The 18557-nt window shown below is 42.0% G+C and overlaps 1 protein-coding gene across 2 annotated transcripts in view; it reads right to left on the reverse strand.

Annotated features, from left to right (window-relative positions):
- LOC139581306 (transmembrane 9 superfamily member 2-like) overlaps nucleotides 1-18557 on the reverse strand; it is a 22883-nt gene continuing 4326 nt past the window's right edge. The window contains exons 3-18 of one of the 2 annotated variants that reach the window (XM_071410910.1): nucleotides 14674-14767; nucleotides 14311-14438; nucleotides 14003-14132; nucleotides 13599-13726; nucleotides 13117-13228; nucleotides 12907-12986; nucleotides 12284-12389; nucleotides 11970-12017; nucleotides 11438-11570; nucleotides 10516-10635; nucleotides 10227-10284; nucleotides 9954-10113; nucleotides 9582-9733; nucleotides 9293-9404; nucleotides 8668-8839; nucleotides 1-655 (exon numbers count right to left, since the gene is read on the reverse strand). In XM_071410910.1, coding sequence (XP_071267011.1) covers nucleotides 588-655; nucleotides 8668-8839; nucleotides 9293-9404; nucleotides 9582-9733; nucleotides 9954-10113; nucleotides 10227-10284; nucleotides 10516-10635; nucleotides 11438-11570; nucleotides 11970-12017; nucleotides 12284-12389; nucleotides 12907-12986; nucleotides 13117-13228; nucleotides 13599-13726; nucleotides 14003-14132; nucleotides 14311-14438; nucleotides 14674-14767 — 1801 coding nt within the window. In that variant the 3' untranslated portion in view covers nucleotides 1-587. The remainder of the gene's footprint in view (nucleotides 656-8667; nucleotides 8840-9292; nucleotides 9405-9581; nucleotides 9734-9953; nucleotides 10114-10226; nucleotides 10285-10515; nucleotides 10636-11437; nucleotides 11571-11969; nucleotides 12018-12283; nucleotides 12390-12906; nucleotides 12987-13116; nucleotides 13229-13598; nucleotides 13727-14002; nucleotides 14133-14310; nucleotides 14439-14673; nucleotides 14768-18557) is intronic. The other variant, XM_071410911.1, reaches the window with a different exon arrangement.

Genomic DNA, 18557 nt, shown 5'->3' on the forward strand with positions numbered 1-18557 from the left:
TCAGTTGTAGATATTTATACCGTATCTATTACTGTAAAACGATAGTACAGGTCATTAAATGGTTAGGATTCTACAGCGTCTTCACCTCACCAAACAAATATAAAAACAACCAAAACATAAACAAAAAATAAATGTTGTAAAGGACAGATCCATATAGGTGACATTCTTTAAGTATCAACACATATCTTCTGAATACAGCAGAGTTGGTGAAAAATAAAAATATGAGTTTAGGTTTCTGAGAATATAAAAGCAAAATAAAGTACTTATTTTTTTTTAACATTAGAAATGGGGGGGAAAATCATTTTGGAGCATCCTTCACCACCCTCCCCTAACCAGTCACCCGCTAACTTAGATCTTTGGAACTCACCTCGTAGATCAAGGTGCAAGTCAAATCAAAATGTCAATTAATCTTAGACGGTATAAGCCAAAAATAATTACGAACGCAACATATCAAGTTTGAGGGCTTCACCTCTCTAGATCTTCTGAGACACGTGATGTTTTCAAGTCATTCAAAGGGCTTCCTTTCCTCAAAGCGGTCACTGTGAAAGCGCTGCACTGGGAGAGCAGGGAGTCCGGCCCTCATTCCGTTAGTCCACCTTCACCACACTGTAGATTTTATTTACAAACCAGAAGCAGGCAAAGAATCCAATGGTGCCTGAGGAGGAAGATAGGGGGGGAAACTCTTAGACACAAGTACTGCTGTATACAAAATAAACACTGTACATTACACACTCAGTATAATACAGTGACTTCAGAAAGTATTCATACCATTTGACTTATTTCACATTTTGTTGAGTTACAGCCTGAATTCAACATGGATTAAATAACACACACAGTCAAATTTGACACACATACTCATTCAAGGGTTTTTATTTGTACTATTTTCAACATTGTAGAATAATAGTGAAGACATCAAAACTATGAAATAAGACATGGAATCATGTAGTAACCAAAAAAAGTGTTAAACAAATCAGAATCGATTTTAGGTTCTTCAAAATAGCCACCCTTTGCCTTGATGACAGCTTTGCACACTTGGCATTCTCTCAACCAGCTTCATGAGGTAGTCACCTGGAACACATTTCAATTAACAGGTGTGCCTTGTTAAAAGTTAATTTGTGGAATTTCTTTCCTTCTTAATGCGTTTTAGACAATCAGTTGTGATGTGACAAGGTAGGGGTGGTATACAGAAGATAGGACTATTTGGTGAAAGACCAAGTCCATATTATGGCAAGAACAGCTTAAATAAGAAAAGAAAAATGACAGCCCATCATTATTTTTTAGACATGAAGGTCAGTCAATATCGACAATTTCAAGAGCTTTGAAAGTTCCTTCAAGTGCAGTCGCAAAAACCTTCAAGTGCTATGATGAAACTGGTTCTCATGAGGACCACCACAGGAAAGGAAGACCCAGAGTTACCTCTGCTGCAGAGGATAAGTTCATTAGAGTTACCCGTCTTAGAAATAGAAGACCAAATAAATGCTTCAGAGTTCAAGTAACAGACCTCTCAACATCGACTGTTGAGACTGCGTGAATCAGATATTCATGGTCGAATTAATGCAAAGAAACCACTACTAAAGGACATCAATAAGAAGAAGACTTGCTTGGGCCAAGAAACATGAGCAATGTTAGAGCGGTGGAAATCTGTCCTTTGAGTCCAAATTTGAGATTTTTGTCTTTGTTAGACGCAGAATAGGTGAACGGATGAACTCCGCAAGTGTGGTTCCCACTGTGAAACATGTAGAAGGTGTGATGGTGCTTTGCTGGTGACACAGTCAGTTATTTATTTAGAATTCAAGGCACATTTAACCAGCATGGCTACCACAGCATTCTGCAGCGATACACCATCCCATCTGATTTGCGCTTAGTGGGACTATCATTTGGTTTTCAACAGGACAATGACCCAACACATCTCCAGGTCTATTTGACCAAGAAGGAGAGTGATGGAGTGATGCATCAGATGACCTGGCCTCCAAAATCACCCAACCTTAACTCAATTGAGATAGTTTGGGATGAGTTGGACCGTAGAGTGAAGGAAAAGCAGCCAACAAGTGCTCAGCATATGTGGGAACTCCTTCAAGACTGTTGGAAAAGCATTCCAGGTGAAGCTGGTTGAGAGAACGCCAAGTGTGTGCAAAGCTGTCACCAAGGCAAAGGGTGGCTACTTTGATTTGTTTAATACTTGTTTGGTTACTACATGATTCCATATGTGGTATTTCATAGTAGAATAATAGTGAAGGCATCAAAACTACGTAGAAAACAGTAAAAAAAAATAAGAAAATAAAAAACTTTAATGACTAGGTGTCTAAACTTGACTGGTACTGTATACAGTTGTGGCCAAAAGTTTTGAGAATGACACAAATATTAATTTTCACAAAGTCTGCTGCCTCTGTTTGTATGATGGCAATTTGCATATACTCCAGAATGTTATGAAAAGTGATCAGATGAATTGCAATTAATTGCAAAGTCCCTCTTTGCCATGCAAATGAACTGAATCCCCAAAAAACATTTCCACTGCATTTCAACCCTGCCACAAAAGGACCAGCTGACATCATGTCAGTGATTCTCTCGTTAACACAGGTGTGAGTGTTGATGAGGACAAGGCTGGAGATCACTCGGTCATGCTGATTGAGTTCGAATAACAGACTTCAAAAGGAGGGTGGTGCTTGGAATCATTGTTCTTCCTCTGTCAACCATGGTTACCTGCAAGGAAACACGTGGCGTCATCATTGCTTTGCACAAAAAAAGGGCTTCACAGGCAAGGATATTGCCGCCAGTAAGATTGCACCTAAATCAACCATTTATCGGATCATCAAGAACTTCAAGGAGAGCGGTTCAATTGTTGTGAAGAAGGCTTCAGGGAGCCCAAGAAAGTCCAGCAAGCGACCGTCTCCTGAAGTTGATTTAGCTGCGAGATCGGGGCACCACCAGTAGAGAGCTTGCTCAGCAATGGCAGCAGGCAGGTGTGAGTGCATCTGCATGCACAGTGAGGTGAAGACTTTTGGAGGAAGGCCTGGTGTCAAGAAGGGCAGCAAAGAAGCCACTTCTCTCCAGGAAAAACATCAGGGACAGACTGATATTCTGCAAAAGGTACAGGGTTTGGACTGCTGAGGACTGGGGTAAAGTTGTTCTCTCTGATGAATCCCCATTTCGATTGTTTGGGGCATCCGGAAAAAAGCTCGTCCGGAGAAGACAAGGTGAGCGCTACCATCAGTCCTGTGTCATGCCAACAGTAAAGCATCCTGAGACCATTCATGTGTGGGGTTGCTTCTCAGCCAAGGGAGTGGGCTCACTCACAATTTTGCCTAAGAACACAGCCATGAATAAAGAATGGTACCAACACATCCTCCGAGAGCATCTTCTCCCAACCATCCAGGAACAGTTTGGTGACTAACAATGCCTTTTCCAGCATGATGGAGCAACTTGCCATAAGTCAAAAGTGATAACTAAGTGGCTCGGGAACAAAACATCGATATTTTGGGTCCATGGCCAGTTAACTACCCAGACCTTAAGTTCCCCCATTGAGAACTTGCGGTCAATCCTCAAGAGGCAGGTGGACAAACAAAACCCCACAAATTCTGACAAACTCCAAGCATTAAGAATGGGCTGCCATCAGTCAGGATGTGGCCCAGAAGTTAATTGACAGCATGCCAGAGCGGATTGCAGAGGTCTTGAAAAAGAAGGGTCAACACTGCAAATATTGACTCTTTGCATCAACTTCATGTAATTGTCACTAAAAGCCTTTGACACTTATGAAATGCTTGTAATTATACTTCAGTATTCCATAGTAACATCTGACAAAAATATCTAAAAAGACACTGAAGCAGCAAACTTTGTGGAAATTAGTGTCATTCTCAAAAATTTTGGCCATGACTGTATATAATTATTTTATCTTACCCATCTACACACAATACCCCATAATGACACATTTATTGAAAATTAAATACAGAAATATCTCATTTCCATAAGTATTCATACCCCCGAGTCAATACTTTGTAGAAGCACCTTTGCCAGCGATTACAGCTGAGTTTTTCTGGGTAAGTTGGCTCCCGAGTGGCGCAGCGGTCTAATGCACTGCATCTCAGCGCTAGAGTCGTCACTACAGACACCCTGGTTCGAATCCAGGCTGAATCACAACCGGCCGTGATTGAGAGTCCCATAGGGTGACGCACAATTGGCCCAGTGTTGTCCGGTGTAGGCCGTCATTGTAAATAAGAATTTATTCTTAACTGACTTGCCTAGTTAAAAAAGAATAATAATTAAAGTCTCTAAAAAGCTTTCCACAACTGGATTGTGCAACATTTCTCCATGATCCTTTTCAAGACACCTTGGCATAGAGAGATTTACACAGTTATCAAAACGTCACGCCAGGGTAAGTCTACAAGAAACCCAACCCTTATTTTAAGTGTTTCTAAAATACTCTACGGGAAAAATGAATGGTGAAAAACAATTGGAACCATTTCCTTGTTTGACCGCTAGACTTTATGGGTATTATGACTCATACTGTGGTACTCTATAGATGGCCTTCTTTGCAAGGCATTGGAAAACCTCCCTTACAGATAATTGTATGTGTGGGTTACAGAGATGAGGTAGTTATTCAAAAAGTATGTTAAACACTATTATTGCACACAGAGTGCAACTTATTAAGTGACTAGTTAAGCAAATGTTTTACTTTTATTTGCTTGCCATAGCAAAGGGGTTGAATACTTATTGACTCAAGACATATCAGCTTTTTATTTATTTGTAAAAATGGCAACAAAAAAATATGAAAAATCCACTTTGACATGCGGTACTGTGTGTAGGCCAGTAACTAAAAACAATTCAGGCTGTATGAGCGAGATGTGGAAAAAGTCAAAGGGTGTGAATACTTTCTGAAGGACTGTAAATACACTGTATGACATGGGTGTAATGTACAAACTGTACATGTCTTTTACAGCCACATACAGGTAGCTGCCAAAACAATGGAAACACTTGGAGAAACAAGAAACAAAGAAGGTGCTTCCACACAGGTGTGGTTCCTTAATTAAGCAATTAGCATCCCATCATGCTTAGGGTCATGTCTAAAAATGCTGTGCAGGCCATTATTTAGGCTACCATGGCTATGCCCCAATAGGATGACAATGCCCCCATCCACAGGGCACGAGTGGTCACTGAATGGTTTGATGAGCATGAAAACGATGTAAGCCATATGCCATGGCCGTCTCAGTCACCAGATCTCAACCAAAGAGAACATTTGTGGGAGATTATGGAGCGTCGCCTGAGACAGCGATGTCCGTCACCAACAACAAAACATGCAATTTTTCAAGGAAGAATGGTGTCACATCCCACCAATAGAATTCCAGATACTTGTAGAATCTACACTACATGACCAAAGGTATGTGGACACCTGCTCGTCGAAGCTGATCGAACATCTCATTCCAAAATCATGGCATTAAATATGGTGTTGGTCCCCGTTTCGCTGCTATAACAGCCTTCAGTCTTCTGGGAAGGAACATTGCTGCGGGGACTTGCTTCCATTCAGCCACAAGAGCAGTAATGAGGTCAGGCACTGATGTTGAGCGATTAGGCCTGGCTCGCAGTCGGTGTTCCAATTCATCCCAAAGGTGTTTGATGGGGTTGAGGTCAGGGCTCTGAAGGCCAGTCAAGTACTTCCACATTGATCTCGTAAAAAAAATTCTGTATGGACCTCGCTTTGTGCATGGGGGCATTGTCATGCTGAAACAGGAAAGGGCTTTCCCCAAACTGTTGCCGCAAAGTAGGAACCACAGAATCGTCTAGAATATCATTGTATGCTGTAGTGTTAAGATTGTCCTTGACTGGAACTAAGGGGCCAAGCCTGAACCATGAAAAACAGCCCCAGACCATTATTCCTCCTCCATCAAACTTCAGTTGGCACTATGCATTGGGGCAGGTAATGTTCTCCTGTCATCCGCCAAACCCAGATTCGTCTGTTAGACTGCCAGATGGTGAAGCGGGATTCATCACCCCAGAGAACGTGTTTCCACCGCTCCAGAGTCCAATCGCGGCGAGCTTTACACAACTCCAGCTGACACTTGGCATTGCGCATGGTGATCATAGGCTTGTGTACGGCTGCTCAGCCATGGAAACCCATTTCATTAAGCTCCTGACGAAGTTATTGTGCTGCCGTTGCTTCCAGAGGCAGATTGGAACTGGGTAGTGAGTGTTGCAAACGAGGACAGACGATTTTCACGCGCTTCAGCACGTGGCGGTCCCGTTCTGTGAGCTTGTGTGGCCTTCCACTTTGCGGCTGAGCCTATATCTAACGAACTGACTTGTTGGAAAGGTGGCATCCTATGACAGTGCCACGTTGAAATACACAGAGCGCTTCAGTAAGGTCATTCTACCGCCAATCTTTGTCTATGGAGAGTGCCTGGCTGTTTTCTCGATTTTATACACCTGTCAGCTACGGATGTGGTTGAACTAGCCGAATCCACTCATTTGAAGGGATGTCCACATACTTTTGTATACATTGTGTATGCCAAGGTGCATTGACGCTGTTCTGTCTCAACACCCTATCAAGACACTTTATATTAGTGCTTAACTTATTTTGGCTGTTACCTGTACATACATACCATTCAGTTTGTCAGAGTGGAAATGGAGTGACACTGATGTTTGAGCTCCTCTCTGGAGAGAACAATTTAAATTGGGCAAAATCATGGGACAAAATGTATATATATATAAAAAAAAACTTTGAACACCCGTATCTGATGGCTCAATGAGAGCCATACAAGAGACTCCTGGATTAAGTTTTGATCAAAGTTGAGACGAGGTGAAATGGGAAGGCGACGATTGGGTGATGTCTTGTTAAAAATGTCAAAAATCTGAAATGGGGCAGATTAGGATTATTCCGATGAAGCCCCTTTATTTTAGATTGATCAATCTTCTGCCAGCCCATCCCAATATTGCTTATCGCAGTCTTAAGATAGGGGCTGACACTGTTTCGGTGATATAGGCTACATCTGGCCCTTAGGCTCATCTGCCTATGATTTTAACTTGATTTATTAGGATCCATTTGATAGGAGGTCACCATAAAATCATAGGTCTATATTATATTTCGGGAGAGAGAAACTCATTTCTTCAGGGGTAGTTTTGTATGGACTTTCCTTAAATTGTGTCCTAGGTCACGTGTGTGTGTGTGTGTGTGTAAGCAAAGGCCAGACGGGGTCGAAGAGTGTCGTTACCATGTCAACCCTGTGTCCATTTCTACCCGTTACACATCACAGTAAGGACAGAGGGCGAGAGGCAGATCTGTTAATAGCAGTATTGTTGTGAGTGTGGATACCCAGTAATCGCCCACATTGCTCTCCTCCTGGTACACAGCTATATATTTTGAGTGCCGGCGAGGGGAAGTTTCCATAACAGCCGTAGTCAGGGATACTGGTGCATCTATTAGAATCCATGGCAACCGGTAAATTGGGCGCTGCCTCACGTTTATTTTCTAGGAGACGAAAGCTACCCTCTCTCTAAAACCAACACCTATAGGAGGGCTAACCATTGATCAACTACTACAAGCAGCAATTCACAAATACGTCCGGTATTCGTTTGTTTAAAACGCGTGCTCGGTTTTAATAGTGCTAATAATAGGTCAAGTCCAGTCAAAATGTCCCACTGAGGAGACCAGGGGGTCTGTTGATCTTCAAAAAAATTAAATAATCAGGTTTGATGAACACTACAGATACATATATAATTTAAGAGTAGGAACATGGAGAGGTGGTCAGAGAGCATGGCTGAGTGCTGTTCCACCACAGCTCCTATGACCAGCTCTTTTCCATGAAGTAGACTGGGAGGAGTTCACTGTGTGGAACACAGTCTGGCCTTTCTCCCTCCTCTCAGCATATGAATGAGCTGCTCAGTGCCAAACTTGGCACAGGAACCAGGAAGAGGGAAAGCCACTAAATTCAACCCATTTAGAAGACTGGTTTGTATTCCTCTGCAGTATAAATTACCACATTAAGACTACAAGCTGCACACCTTTCATTATGATCAAGAAAAAAAGGGGGAAAAAATGGAAATTTTTAAAATAATGAGTCTTTATTTGTTCTCAGTTAAAAGGATGCACTCCAGCATCTCCAAGGAGACTTATTTAAAATGTTGCCGTAAGAAGGAAATGTCTGCGGTAAAAGTCTAAGTGCATTTAGCAAAGTACAGCTGTACTGCCAGTAAAACTAGAGGAATCAGAGGTGTGACGCCTGTCACGGGGGGAGGGGGGTTGAGCAAACAATACTTGCGCAATACTAGTGCATTCTTTGGTCTATGTCGTCACTGGAACGGGATAGGGTTCCTGCATCCTAGCAAGTGTGTACAGGGCCGGGCTGAGCAGTCCCTTTGATGTTAATCAACACGGCTTCTTCAAACACTTAGCAATTTCCATTCCAATCCCCACCTCCTTCTCCCTCTTATAGTCTTTCCAACACAATGCCTCTGGGACAGATCTCTACTCCAGAAGATTTGTCGCCGCCATTCATAAAACTGCAAGCGGCATGTGTTGAAGGACGGGCGGGTTAACGCCTCTTAACCATAGTCCATGAACAAACAATAGGACAGGTCTTTGCAAATAATACAAGCGAATGGTTCATTGAGACGCACACCGGCCTGTTTTTACTATCATGTTCATGAACCTGGCTCAAGCAGTGTTCCCAGTCCACTCACCTGTGAAGAGGAAGAAGATGAGCACCATGATGGAGGTGTAGCCGAAGTAGAGGATGGTGCTGGCGGCTCCTACGATCTGCAGCTTGGAGAAGAAGTAGTGGACGGCGTAGACGAACAGGTAGACGGCCGTGAAGCCGCTGGTCAGGAAGGAGCGCCACCACCAGTGATAGTCCTACAGGAAACACAAGGTTACGCTACAGACATTCTGGATCTGAAAGAGTTATTACGTTTGCTATTATGGTTGAAGCAGGTACCCTGGTAAATGTTTCACGGTGTTTCCTAGTACACCATCGTCCACATTACCGGGGTGGCACGTAGCCTAGTGGTTAGAGCGTTAGTCTAGTAACCGAAAGGTTGCAAGATCGAATCCCCGAGCTGACAAGGTAAAAAAATCTGTTGTTCTGCCCCTGAACAAGGCAGTTAATCCACTGTTCCTAGGCCGTGATTGAAACCCACTGTTCCTAGGCCGTCATTGAAAATAAGAATTTGTTCTTAACTGACTTGCCTAGTTAAATAAAGGTTAAAAAAAAAAAAGATTTTTTTTTTTTTACATTAATATACACCTACATGTTTCAGTAGGCCTTTATTCTGAAAGAAGGCACTGAATAGTATGGTTTCCTCTCACCTCTGCACACAAGTGGAAGTAGCATAGCAGGACGGTAGCCTCAGAGCAGGTGATAAGGAGGATGATGAAGACCAGGAAGAGGAAACCAAACATGTAGTACATCTGGTGAGACCTGGAACAGAAGATAAAAACATTTAACTATTACATCAATCGATGAAGTCAGTCAAACAAGTCTCCCAGCAGGCGAGTCGCTTCTACCAGAAAGATCAGCAACAGACAGACGGTCGGACAGGTGACAGGACACACAACTGCATTACAGTTATTTTATATAATAGAAATAACTTCCTACCAGATGCTATTGAGGATGAAGAAGAGCTGGATGAAGATGCAGCCGAAGGGCAGGATGCCCCCCATGACGATGCCGGGGACAGGCTTGGTGAAGAACGACTGTTCTGGGATTTGTCTGGGGATCTGGTTGGTTCTCACCGGCTGCTCAATGGCCTGTAGAATGGAGCAAGAGAGAGGGGTGGCAACTCATCAAGAAATGGAAAGTTGTACGCCATATTAGAAAGGGCTGGCTGTTAAAGTGGACAAAATATCAGGGCCCGTATTCATAATCCATCTCAAAGTAGTTGTGTTGATCTAGGGTCAGTTTTGCCATTTAAATCATAATGAATAAGATTCCATGGACAAGGGGTAGGGGATCTGATTTGAGACTCACAGGTTTCTTGAAGCCGAAGTAAGCACCGATGAAGGTGAGGGGCACGGAGATACCAAACCACAGAGCTAAGATGGCCACCAGCGTGCCGAAGGGGATGGCAGCCGACGAGCCTTCCACCCACAGGATCAAGTTCATCAGGAAGAAGTCTGCAAACACAATCCTGGGGAAGGGAGAGACAAATGTGAAGCCTCTGTACAGATCTCCATGTTAAGGAGAATATCAAATGAATGAAGCTTTGGATGTTACAGTATATACAGCGAACAGCTGACCTACCCTGGACACAACAGTGCTGTCAACAGGACATTGGTCTTCCATTTCTCACCACCGAAAGCTGAGGACACATGGGGAAATAAGGGTTAAAATCATAAGCTATACAGAATACAGACTATTCAGGCAGAAATACATATCTAACTGAATGGTTGGAGGGAATATCATACTGTCCCGATCACTGTAGCCCTGGAATGACGATCTGTTTTGCATTCATATCATTCCCTTCTCACACTCAATCTTATTAAATTAATTTACGGGTGGTTCGTTGATGAGTATGTAAAATGGGGCTTACTCTTGTAGAGGCGTGCTGACACGTATCCTGCAGGGGTGCCCAGCAGAACCCACAGCACCACAGAACAGGTCATCAGAGCACCTCGGTTAGCTGGAGACAGGAACCCCAGGCAGGCCAGGACTAGAGGAGTCAAACCGATGTCACCATCACTACAGAGAATACTACCACTACATTAATACTACCACTATTACTCTAGTAAAATGTCAATAAGAGACAATGATTATGACTCCATTAAAAACTCTTCCCTATAGGTCATGTAGACTTGAGTTCATGTTGAATAAACCATCTTCTGAAGATGCTGTAATGGATTGTGATTTTACATTGCTTATTAACCTCCACGGGATCGGTGTCCCCACCACGAGATGGTTGAGCTAACGTAGACTAATGTGATTAGCATGAGGTTGTAAGTAACAAAAAAAATCCCAAGACAGACATTTCTGATATGGGCAGAAAGATTAAATTCTTGTTAATCTAACTGCACTGTCCAATTTACAGTAGCTATTAGAGGGAAAGAATACCATGCTATTGCTTGAGGAGAGTTCACAATTATGAATTTGAAAATGTATTAACAAACCAATTAGGCACATTTGGACAGTCTTGATATCACATTTTTAACGGATATGCAATGGTTCATTGGATCAGTCTAAAACTTTCCACATACACTGCTGCCATCTTGTGGCCACATTCTAAATTGAGCCTGGGCTGGAATAATACATTATGGCCTTTCTCTTAAATTTCAAAAACGTACAAAAAAATATATTTGACCAGATCTAATGTGTTATATTCCCTTTCAAATGGTATCAAGAATATGCATATCCTTGCTTCAGGCAGTTAGTTTTGGGTATGTCATTTTAGGCAACATTTTTAAAGAAAGGGTCAGATCCTTAAGAGGTTTTAAAGCATCTGAGGAAGAGTTACTTACAGAGGGTGATGAAGGTCATGATGAAGATTTGGGTTCCCTGGCCGAGGAACACAGAAAGCAGCATGCCCTTCCTGGGAGGCCTAAACACATCCCCGTGCACCTGCTTCCACCCAGACTCCTCCTGGGCATCCTCCTGTTGGGTTAGAGTGCACCACAACCAATCAGACCCAATGGAATGGTCAAAGGTATGCATATTCAAATTGCTTCGTTACAGATCAGCCAATCACCAAGAGTGACTCATTAGCCCATCTTCCAGCTCGTCTAACACCTGCTAGTGTAGCAAAAACCACATGATCACGTTAGCCAATGGCTGTAAAATATGGTGTAGACAAGAACTCAGTTTAGCCCAATAGCAGAGGTGGTTAAGATTATTTTTTTTGTTTTATTCAAAGGACTGTTCAGCTGTAAATGATGGCCTGCACTACACCACATTTTAAAAGGTTTACAAGTTATATGACACTTCAAGCGGTAGCTCCCAGAAATCACACCAACAATCCCCAATTTGTGCTCAAATGGCTTTCGATAAGCTTACATAGAATATGGATTTTCCTTGTTTTGGTGGAGCCTTTATCATGTCTTCCTGTGAATATGAAATGTTACAACAAAGGTTTCATGCTTGTGGTTCGACAACATACAGAACATCAATGACTTTTGGCAGATGGATCCTCTGCCACGTCCATCTGCCCCATTCACTCATGACAGATTCCTTTGCGTACAATGGAACACAACTGAATAATCCAGTTCTGTTTCGCTGCATGGAACTTGGTTTCATACGATCCTATAGTTTGACGGTCAGAGAAGTGAGATGGTGAGTGTCTCAAAGAGCGGCTGTGTGTGTTTCTTTACCTGGTCCACCTGGTTGTACCTGGCGATGTCCTTGTGCAGGGTCCTCAGCATTATCATAGCCACCATGCCAGACAGGAAGAGCACGATGACCAGGGAGTTCATGATGCTGGAAAGAACACAAGCCATGCGCCATTAACATGACAGCAGAAGAGCACCACATACTAATCTACTGTATAACAGCACTGGAATGGGAATATTTAACATGACTAAAGTTCCTATTACATTTAGAGTGATCAACATACTGTTTAGCATATTTGGAGTTTGTTAGACATGATTTCCAGTGTTCCATTTGTGACATTTAAGGTGCAGGTTGATGGTCACTAGATTAGATGCTGTATGTTATGGATTAAACTCATATCTGTTGATAGTGATTGACTGGAAACAACATCACTGCCTTTTGGTTTTGACTTCATACAAGTCTCTCAGGCTGGTGTTTACAGAACAGTTGTCTGCTGATTAGGATATAATGAAGGGCCTTCTCAGAGGCCTGTTAGAGATGTTCTCTACTTCTGTGCTGTAAGTCCCTTATCAGGGCTGAGTGTTGCGAGACCTAGCGTACCCGAGACCAAGCGTACCCGAGACCAAGCGTACCCGAGACCAAGCGTACCCGAGACCAAGCGTACCTGAACCACTGGATGTTGGTGTGAGGCATGGAGACCAAAATGTAGTCCCATCTAGAGGCCCACTTGATGTCATTGTTTTCCTGTGAATTAAGAAATGATTATTTGAGAAAGAGGATACTTTAATGCTTCTATGAACTATGCTGTTGACCAAACACATGGTGTACTTGTATGTGTAAAACAAATACTTTGTGGTTAACTGTTCTAATGTACCTCGAAGCTGACAGAGTAGGTGTAGGTGATTTTCACGTCACTGTTAAACTCTCCAGGAACCTCCATGGGAGGGCCTTCACATGTCGGTTTGTCAGCATCAGCATTGTTGATACTGTCAATCACACAAACATACATAAGACCACTAGCTACAACACAAAACCATTTCAAAAAGTATTATAAAGTTGTGGGCTTTCCAGTGCCTCATATGAAACTCTGCTTTTCTATACCAGATGCGCGCTGCAGTGCAAAAAAAGTATGAGTTTTGGCCTCCTCTGGTGAAATGTGGAAATGACACTAATCAACAATAAAATGAAACAACCGTACGTGGCAAACAGTTGTTCATCGAGTATAGAACACTGCATATTCATGGCCACCTATGGAAGCACCAGCGACAGTATGTTCAAGTGCGGCTAATGAAAATGAGATAGATCTGCTCATACATCACCTGATTTACACGCCATCTGGCCGTCTGAAATTCTTACCTCTTGGGCTCCAGTGTGGCAGCCACCAGGCGAGCTCCTCTCCACCCCTCCCCCTCCCCATTGTGGTAGGTCAATTTGATGTCCACATGGTTGAAGATGTAAAACGTGTTCTTCTTGTTGAAATCGGACTGAAAAGAGAAAGGATTCCAGTCAATTACCCCATATTCCATAGTGCATACTAAACAATCATATTCAAAGCAGGTTATCATTAGAGCTATTATAAAAACAGCTCACTGACTCACCCTACTCATGGTCCAACCTAATGATGTTGTTACTACTGAATATTACCATTTCACAACACAGCCTGCCCTGAACTAGAATTGGCATAGCTACAATCTCTAGTGTTATCAGATAGATATTGGGCAACCATCCTGTGTGTGAGATATTGTAAAAGTATGGCTCACATTGATGACACAGGCATCTTTAGCGCGCCCTTCGGTGGTGACGAGGCAGCCAATGGGGAATCCAGGATTGCAGTATTTCTGACTGTCTTCCACATCATAGCACCAAGTGACTGGCATGTTGTCAACAATCCTGAAAACAAAGACACATTTGGTTAAACCCAATTAAAAAACACTCAAACTGGAAAAGCCCTGCAAGTGATTTGGTTGACACAAATCTGTCCTACTATGCCTGGGGATAAGCAGACCCATTTTCTGTAGAATTACCTAGAAGTATCTCAACCTATTCATGAGGAGAATGATTAGCTCACCAATGGTGCTGGTAGTTCAACTGCATTCCTCTCTTGAGGAAGTCCAGCATGTTCTTATCATCGGTATTACTCTTCACATAGGTTTTGGTGCACAATTCCTTGCATTTCTCATCTTTTTTGAAAAGGAACTGAGGGAAAGTGAAGAATAAAAACTCTTGAAACTGCCATAAAATAACACATAAATGGGTATAACAGGAAGAACAGGGCAGCTTGAATAGCCGGTCTTGCCTGGAGTGATTGAGCAACACAAAACAATGGAATCCAATACCTGAAAAGCTGGGCCCAGAGAACCTTTAGATTAATTAAAGTCTGGTGGTACATGCCAGACTATCAATGAAACCTGTGATGACAGAGGTGCCCTACCTTGTATGGCGACGTCTCAATTCTCTCACCAAATAGCACCTGGCCCAGGTTCTCAGACGGTCTCCTCTCGTTGTCATCTTTGCAGAAGTCAAAGCTGTGAAAAAAAAAATTTGACAATGAATGTGCAATGATCTAACAAAAGTAAGATACGGTAGAGACAGAGGTATGTACCAGTCAGAGCTGCTGCCAAAGTTAAAGTAGATAAAAACTGAAATTAAAATGAATCATGAAGAGACAATATTGTCAAATTAAATAAAATAATGAACAAATATATACTCAAACTATTATCTATGACTCCAAAACTAACTAAAATAAAAACAGTCATGAATTACGTTCAGTTTTATTTCCTTCTAAACTGTGTGCAGTTTGGTGTTTTGAGGCTTTGGGGGGGGGGGGGGGGGGGACAGTTCAGTTCACGTAACAGGGTTGACCTTAAAATGAGGGACAAACGTAAATGAATCAGTAATCAAATTAAATAAATAATCATCTTTAGGAATGACTGTCAAAGCAACAAAATAACTAGGGCTTACAATGATGGTGTAAACTTGGAGAAATGTTTGGTTTATATGGGTTAAAATCTTCCTAGAATTCACAGAGTGCATGGAAGGACAAGTCAAAATGCTAAATTTTGGCACTTTAGCAAGTCTTTATCCATATTAAAAATCTAATTTTGTAAATTCTCCATGTGGTCATTTTTTTAAATGGCACTTCTTTTAACAAAAACAGGCTTTTATAAATCAATATTGGTGTACAATTTCTACTTAAAATATCAAATAGGGACGCAAAAAGCACTCTTCTCGTGGAACGGCACATTTAGGGGTTAAGCTACTGAATCTAGCCGGTAAATACTGCCAGGAGATTATGTTTTAAATAGAACAAATAGTTTGTGAATCACCATCACTGGCTAATGGGAAAATGTGTCTAGGTAGCTAACTTGATTCTTTTTTAAGGGGTAGATCAGCTTTAATATTGCAGATAGATTGTGGCTTCCAATGTAATTGTCTGCTTCATTTCCAATCCCCCATACACACTTTTTACAAAACAATATAAAACGATACCAATTCAAAAGTTTGGACACACCTACTCATTCCAGGGTTTCTTTATTTTTACTATATTGTAGAATAATAGTGAAGACATCAAAACTATGAAATAACACGTGTAATCATGTAGTAACCAAATTAGTGTTAAATCAAAATATATTTTATATTTGAGATTCTTCAAAGTAGCCACCCTTTGCCTTGATGACAGCTTCACACTCTTGGATTCTATCAACCAGCTTCATGAGGTAGTCACCTGGAATAAATGTCAATTAACAGGTGTGCCTTGTTAGAAGTAAATATGTGGAATTGCTTTCTTGTGACAAGGTAGGGGTGGTATACAGAAGATAGGGCTATTTGGTAAAAGATCAAGTCCATATTATGGCACGAACAGCTCATATAAGCAAAGAGAAACGACAGTCCATCATTACTAGACATGAAGGTCAGTCAATACGGAACATTTCAAGAACTTTGAAAGTTTCTTCAATTGCAGTTGCAAAAACCATCAAGCGCTATGATGAAACTGGTTCTCATGAGGACCACCACAGGAAAGGAAGACCCAGAGTTACCTCTGTTGCAGAGGATACGTTCATTAGAGTTACCAGCCTCAGAAATTGCAGCCCAAATAAATTCTTCAGAGTTCAAGTAACAGACACATCTCAACATCAACTGTTCAGGGGAGTCTGCTTGAGTCAGGCCTTCATGGTCAAATTGCTACAAAGAAACCACTACCAAAGGACACCAATAAGAAGAAGAGACCTGCTTGGGCCAAGAAACAAGAGCAATGGACATGAGACCGACTCCATTTAAGATGTTTATATTTGATTATACTTTTGTAATGCTTTTTGTGACGCGGATCATAATTACAGTTACAGTGTCAGGTTGCGTGATCCTCGTAATATTATGTGGAAAATACAACTAATGGGACGAGGAATAAAATGTATATCACACTCGCACAAATGAGACCAGTTATTTTTCGTATTTGCATTTAAATTTATTTCACTAGCAAATGAACTGCTGGCACTTAGGTTCGCTAACGTTAGCTTGAAACAATTAGTGTTTACCTTTCCAAAACACAGTCGAAAATGGATTTGTCCATGTGTTTACGTACAGCTGACAGTCGGCAAACTCAGCATCACAACAAACAGGAGGGGCAGACACGAGGTAGCAACGTCCAATAATGATGTATTAATCTCCATGTCATCAAGGCAAAGGGTGGCTACTTGTAAGAATATCAAATAAAAAAATATATTTTGATTTGTTTAACACTTTTTTGGTTGCTACATGATTCCATGTGTGTTATTTCATAGTTTTGATTCTACAATGTAGAAAATAGTAAAATAAAGAAAAACCCTTGAATGAGTAGGTGTCCAAACTTTTGACTGGTACTGTATATATACACAAATACACACTGTATTCAGAAAGAATTCACACCCCTTGATTTTTTCTACATTTTGTTATGTTACAGCCTTATTTTAAAATGGGTTAAATAGTCCCCCCCCCCCCCCCCCCTCATCAATCTACACACAATGCCCCATAATGACAAAGCAAAAACCGGTTTAGAAATGTTAACACATTAACTAAAAATTCAAAACTGAAATATAACATTTTCATAACTATTCAGACCCTTTCATTAGTACTTTGTTGAGGCACCTTTGGCAGCAATTACAGCCTCAAGTCGTCTTGGGTTAGACGCTACAAGCTTGGCACACCTGTATTTGAGGAGTTTCTCCCATTCTTCTCTGCAGATCCTCTTTAGCTCTGTCAGGTTGGATGGGGAACGTTGCTGCACAACCATCTTCAGGTCTCTCCAGAGATGTTTGATCAGGTTCAAGTCCGGGCTCTGGCTGAGCCACTCAAGGATTGTCCCGATGCCACTCCTGTTGTTGTCCTGTTAGAAGGTGAACCTTTTCCCCAGTCTGAGGACCTGAGCACTCTGGAGCAGGTTTTCATCAAGGATCTCTCTGTACTTTGTGCCGTTCATCTTTCCCTTGATCCCGACTAGTCTCCCAGTCCCTGCCGCCGAAAAATATCCTCACAGCATGATGCTGCCACCACCGTGCTTCACCGTAGGGATGGTGCCAGGTTTCCTCCAGACGTGACATTTGGCATTCAGGCCAAAGAGTTCAATATTGGTTTCATCAGACCAGAGAATCATGTTTCTCATTGTCAGACTCCTTTATGCCTTTTAGCAAACTCCAAGCGGGCTGTCATTTTCCTTTTACTGAGGAGTGGCTTCCGTCTGGCCACTCTACCATAAAGGCCTGATTGGTGGAGTGCTGCAGAGATATGAGTACCTTCAAGAAGGACAACCATCTCCACAGAGGAACTCTGGAGCTCTGTCAGAGTGACCATCGGGCCACATCGCTGACCAAGGCCATTCTCCCCCGATTGCTCAGTTTAGTCGGATGGCCAGCTCTTGGAAGAGTCTTGGTGGTTCCAAACTTCTTCCATTTAAGAATGATGGAGGCCACTGTGTTCTTGGGGACCTTCAATGCTGCAGACATTTTTTGGTACTCTTCCCAAGATCTATGCCTCGACACAACCCTGTCTCGGAGCTCTATTGACAATTCCTTCGACCTCACGGTTTGGTTTTTGCTCTGTCATGCACTGTCAACTCTGGGACCTTATCTAGATAGGCGTGTGCCTTTCCAAATCATGTTCAATCAATTTAATTTACCACAGGTGGACTCCAATCAAGATGTAGATACATCTCAAAGATCATCAATGGAAAACAGGATGCACCTGAGCTCAATTTCGAGTCTCATAGCAAAGGGTCTGAATACTTATGTAAATAACGCATTTCTGTTTTTAAAAACCTATTTTCATTTTTGTCATTATGGGGTA

The sequence above is a fragment of the Salvelinus alpinus genome, chromosome 7 (genome assembly GCF_045679555.1).
Source record: "Salvelinus alpinus chromosome 7, SLU_Salpinus.1, whole genome shotgun sequence".
Classification (NCBI taxonomy): Eukaryota; Metazoa; Chordata; class Actinopteri; order Salmoniformes; family Salmonidae; genus Salvelinus; species Salvelinus alpinus.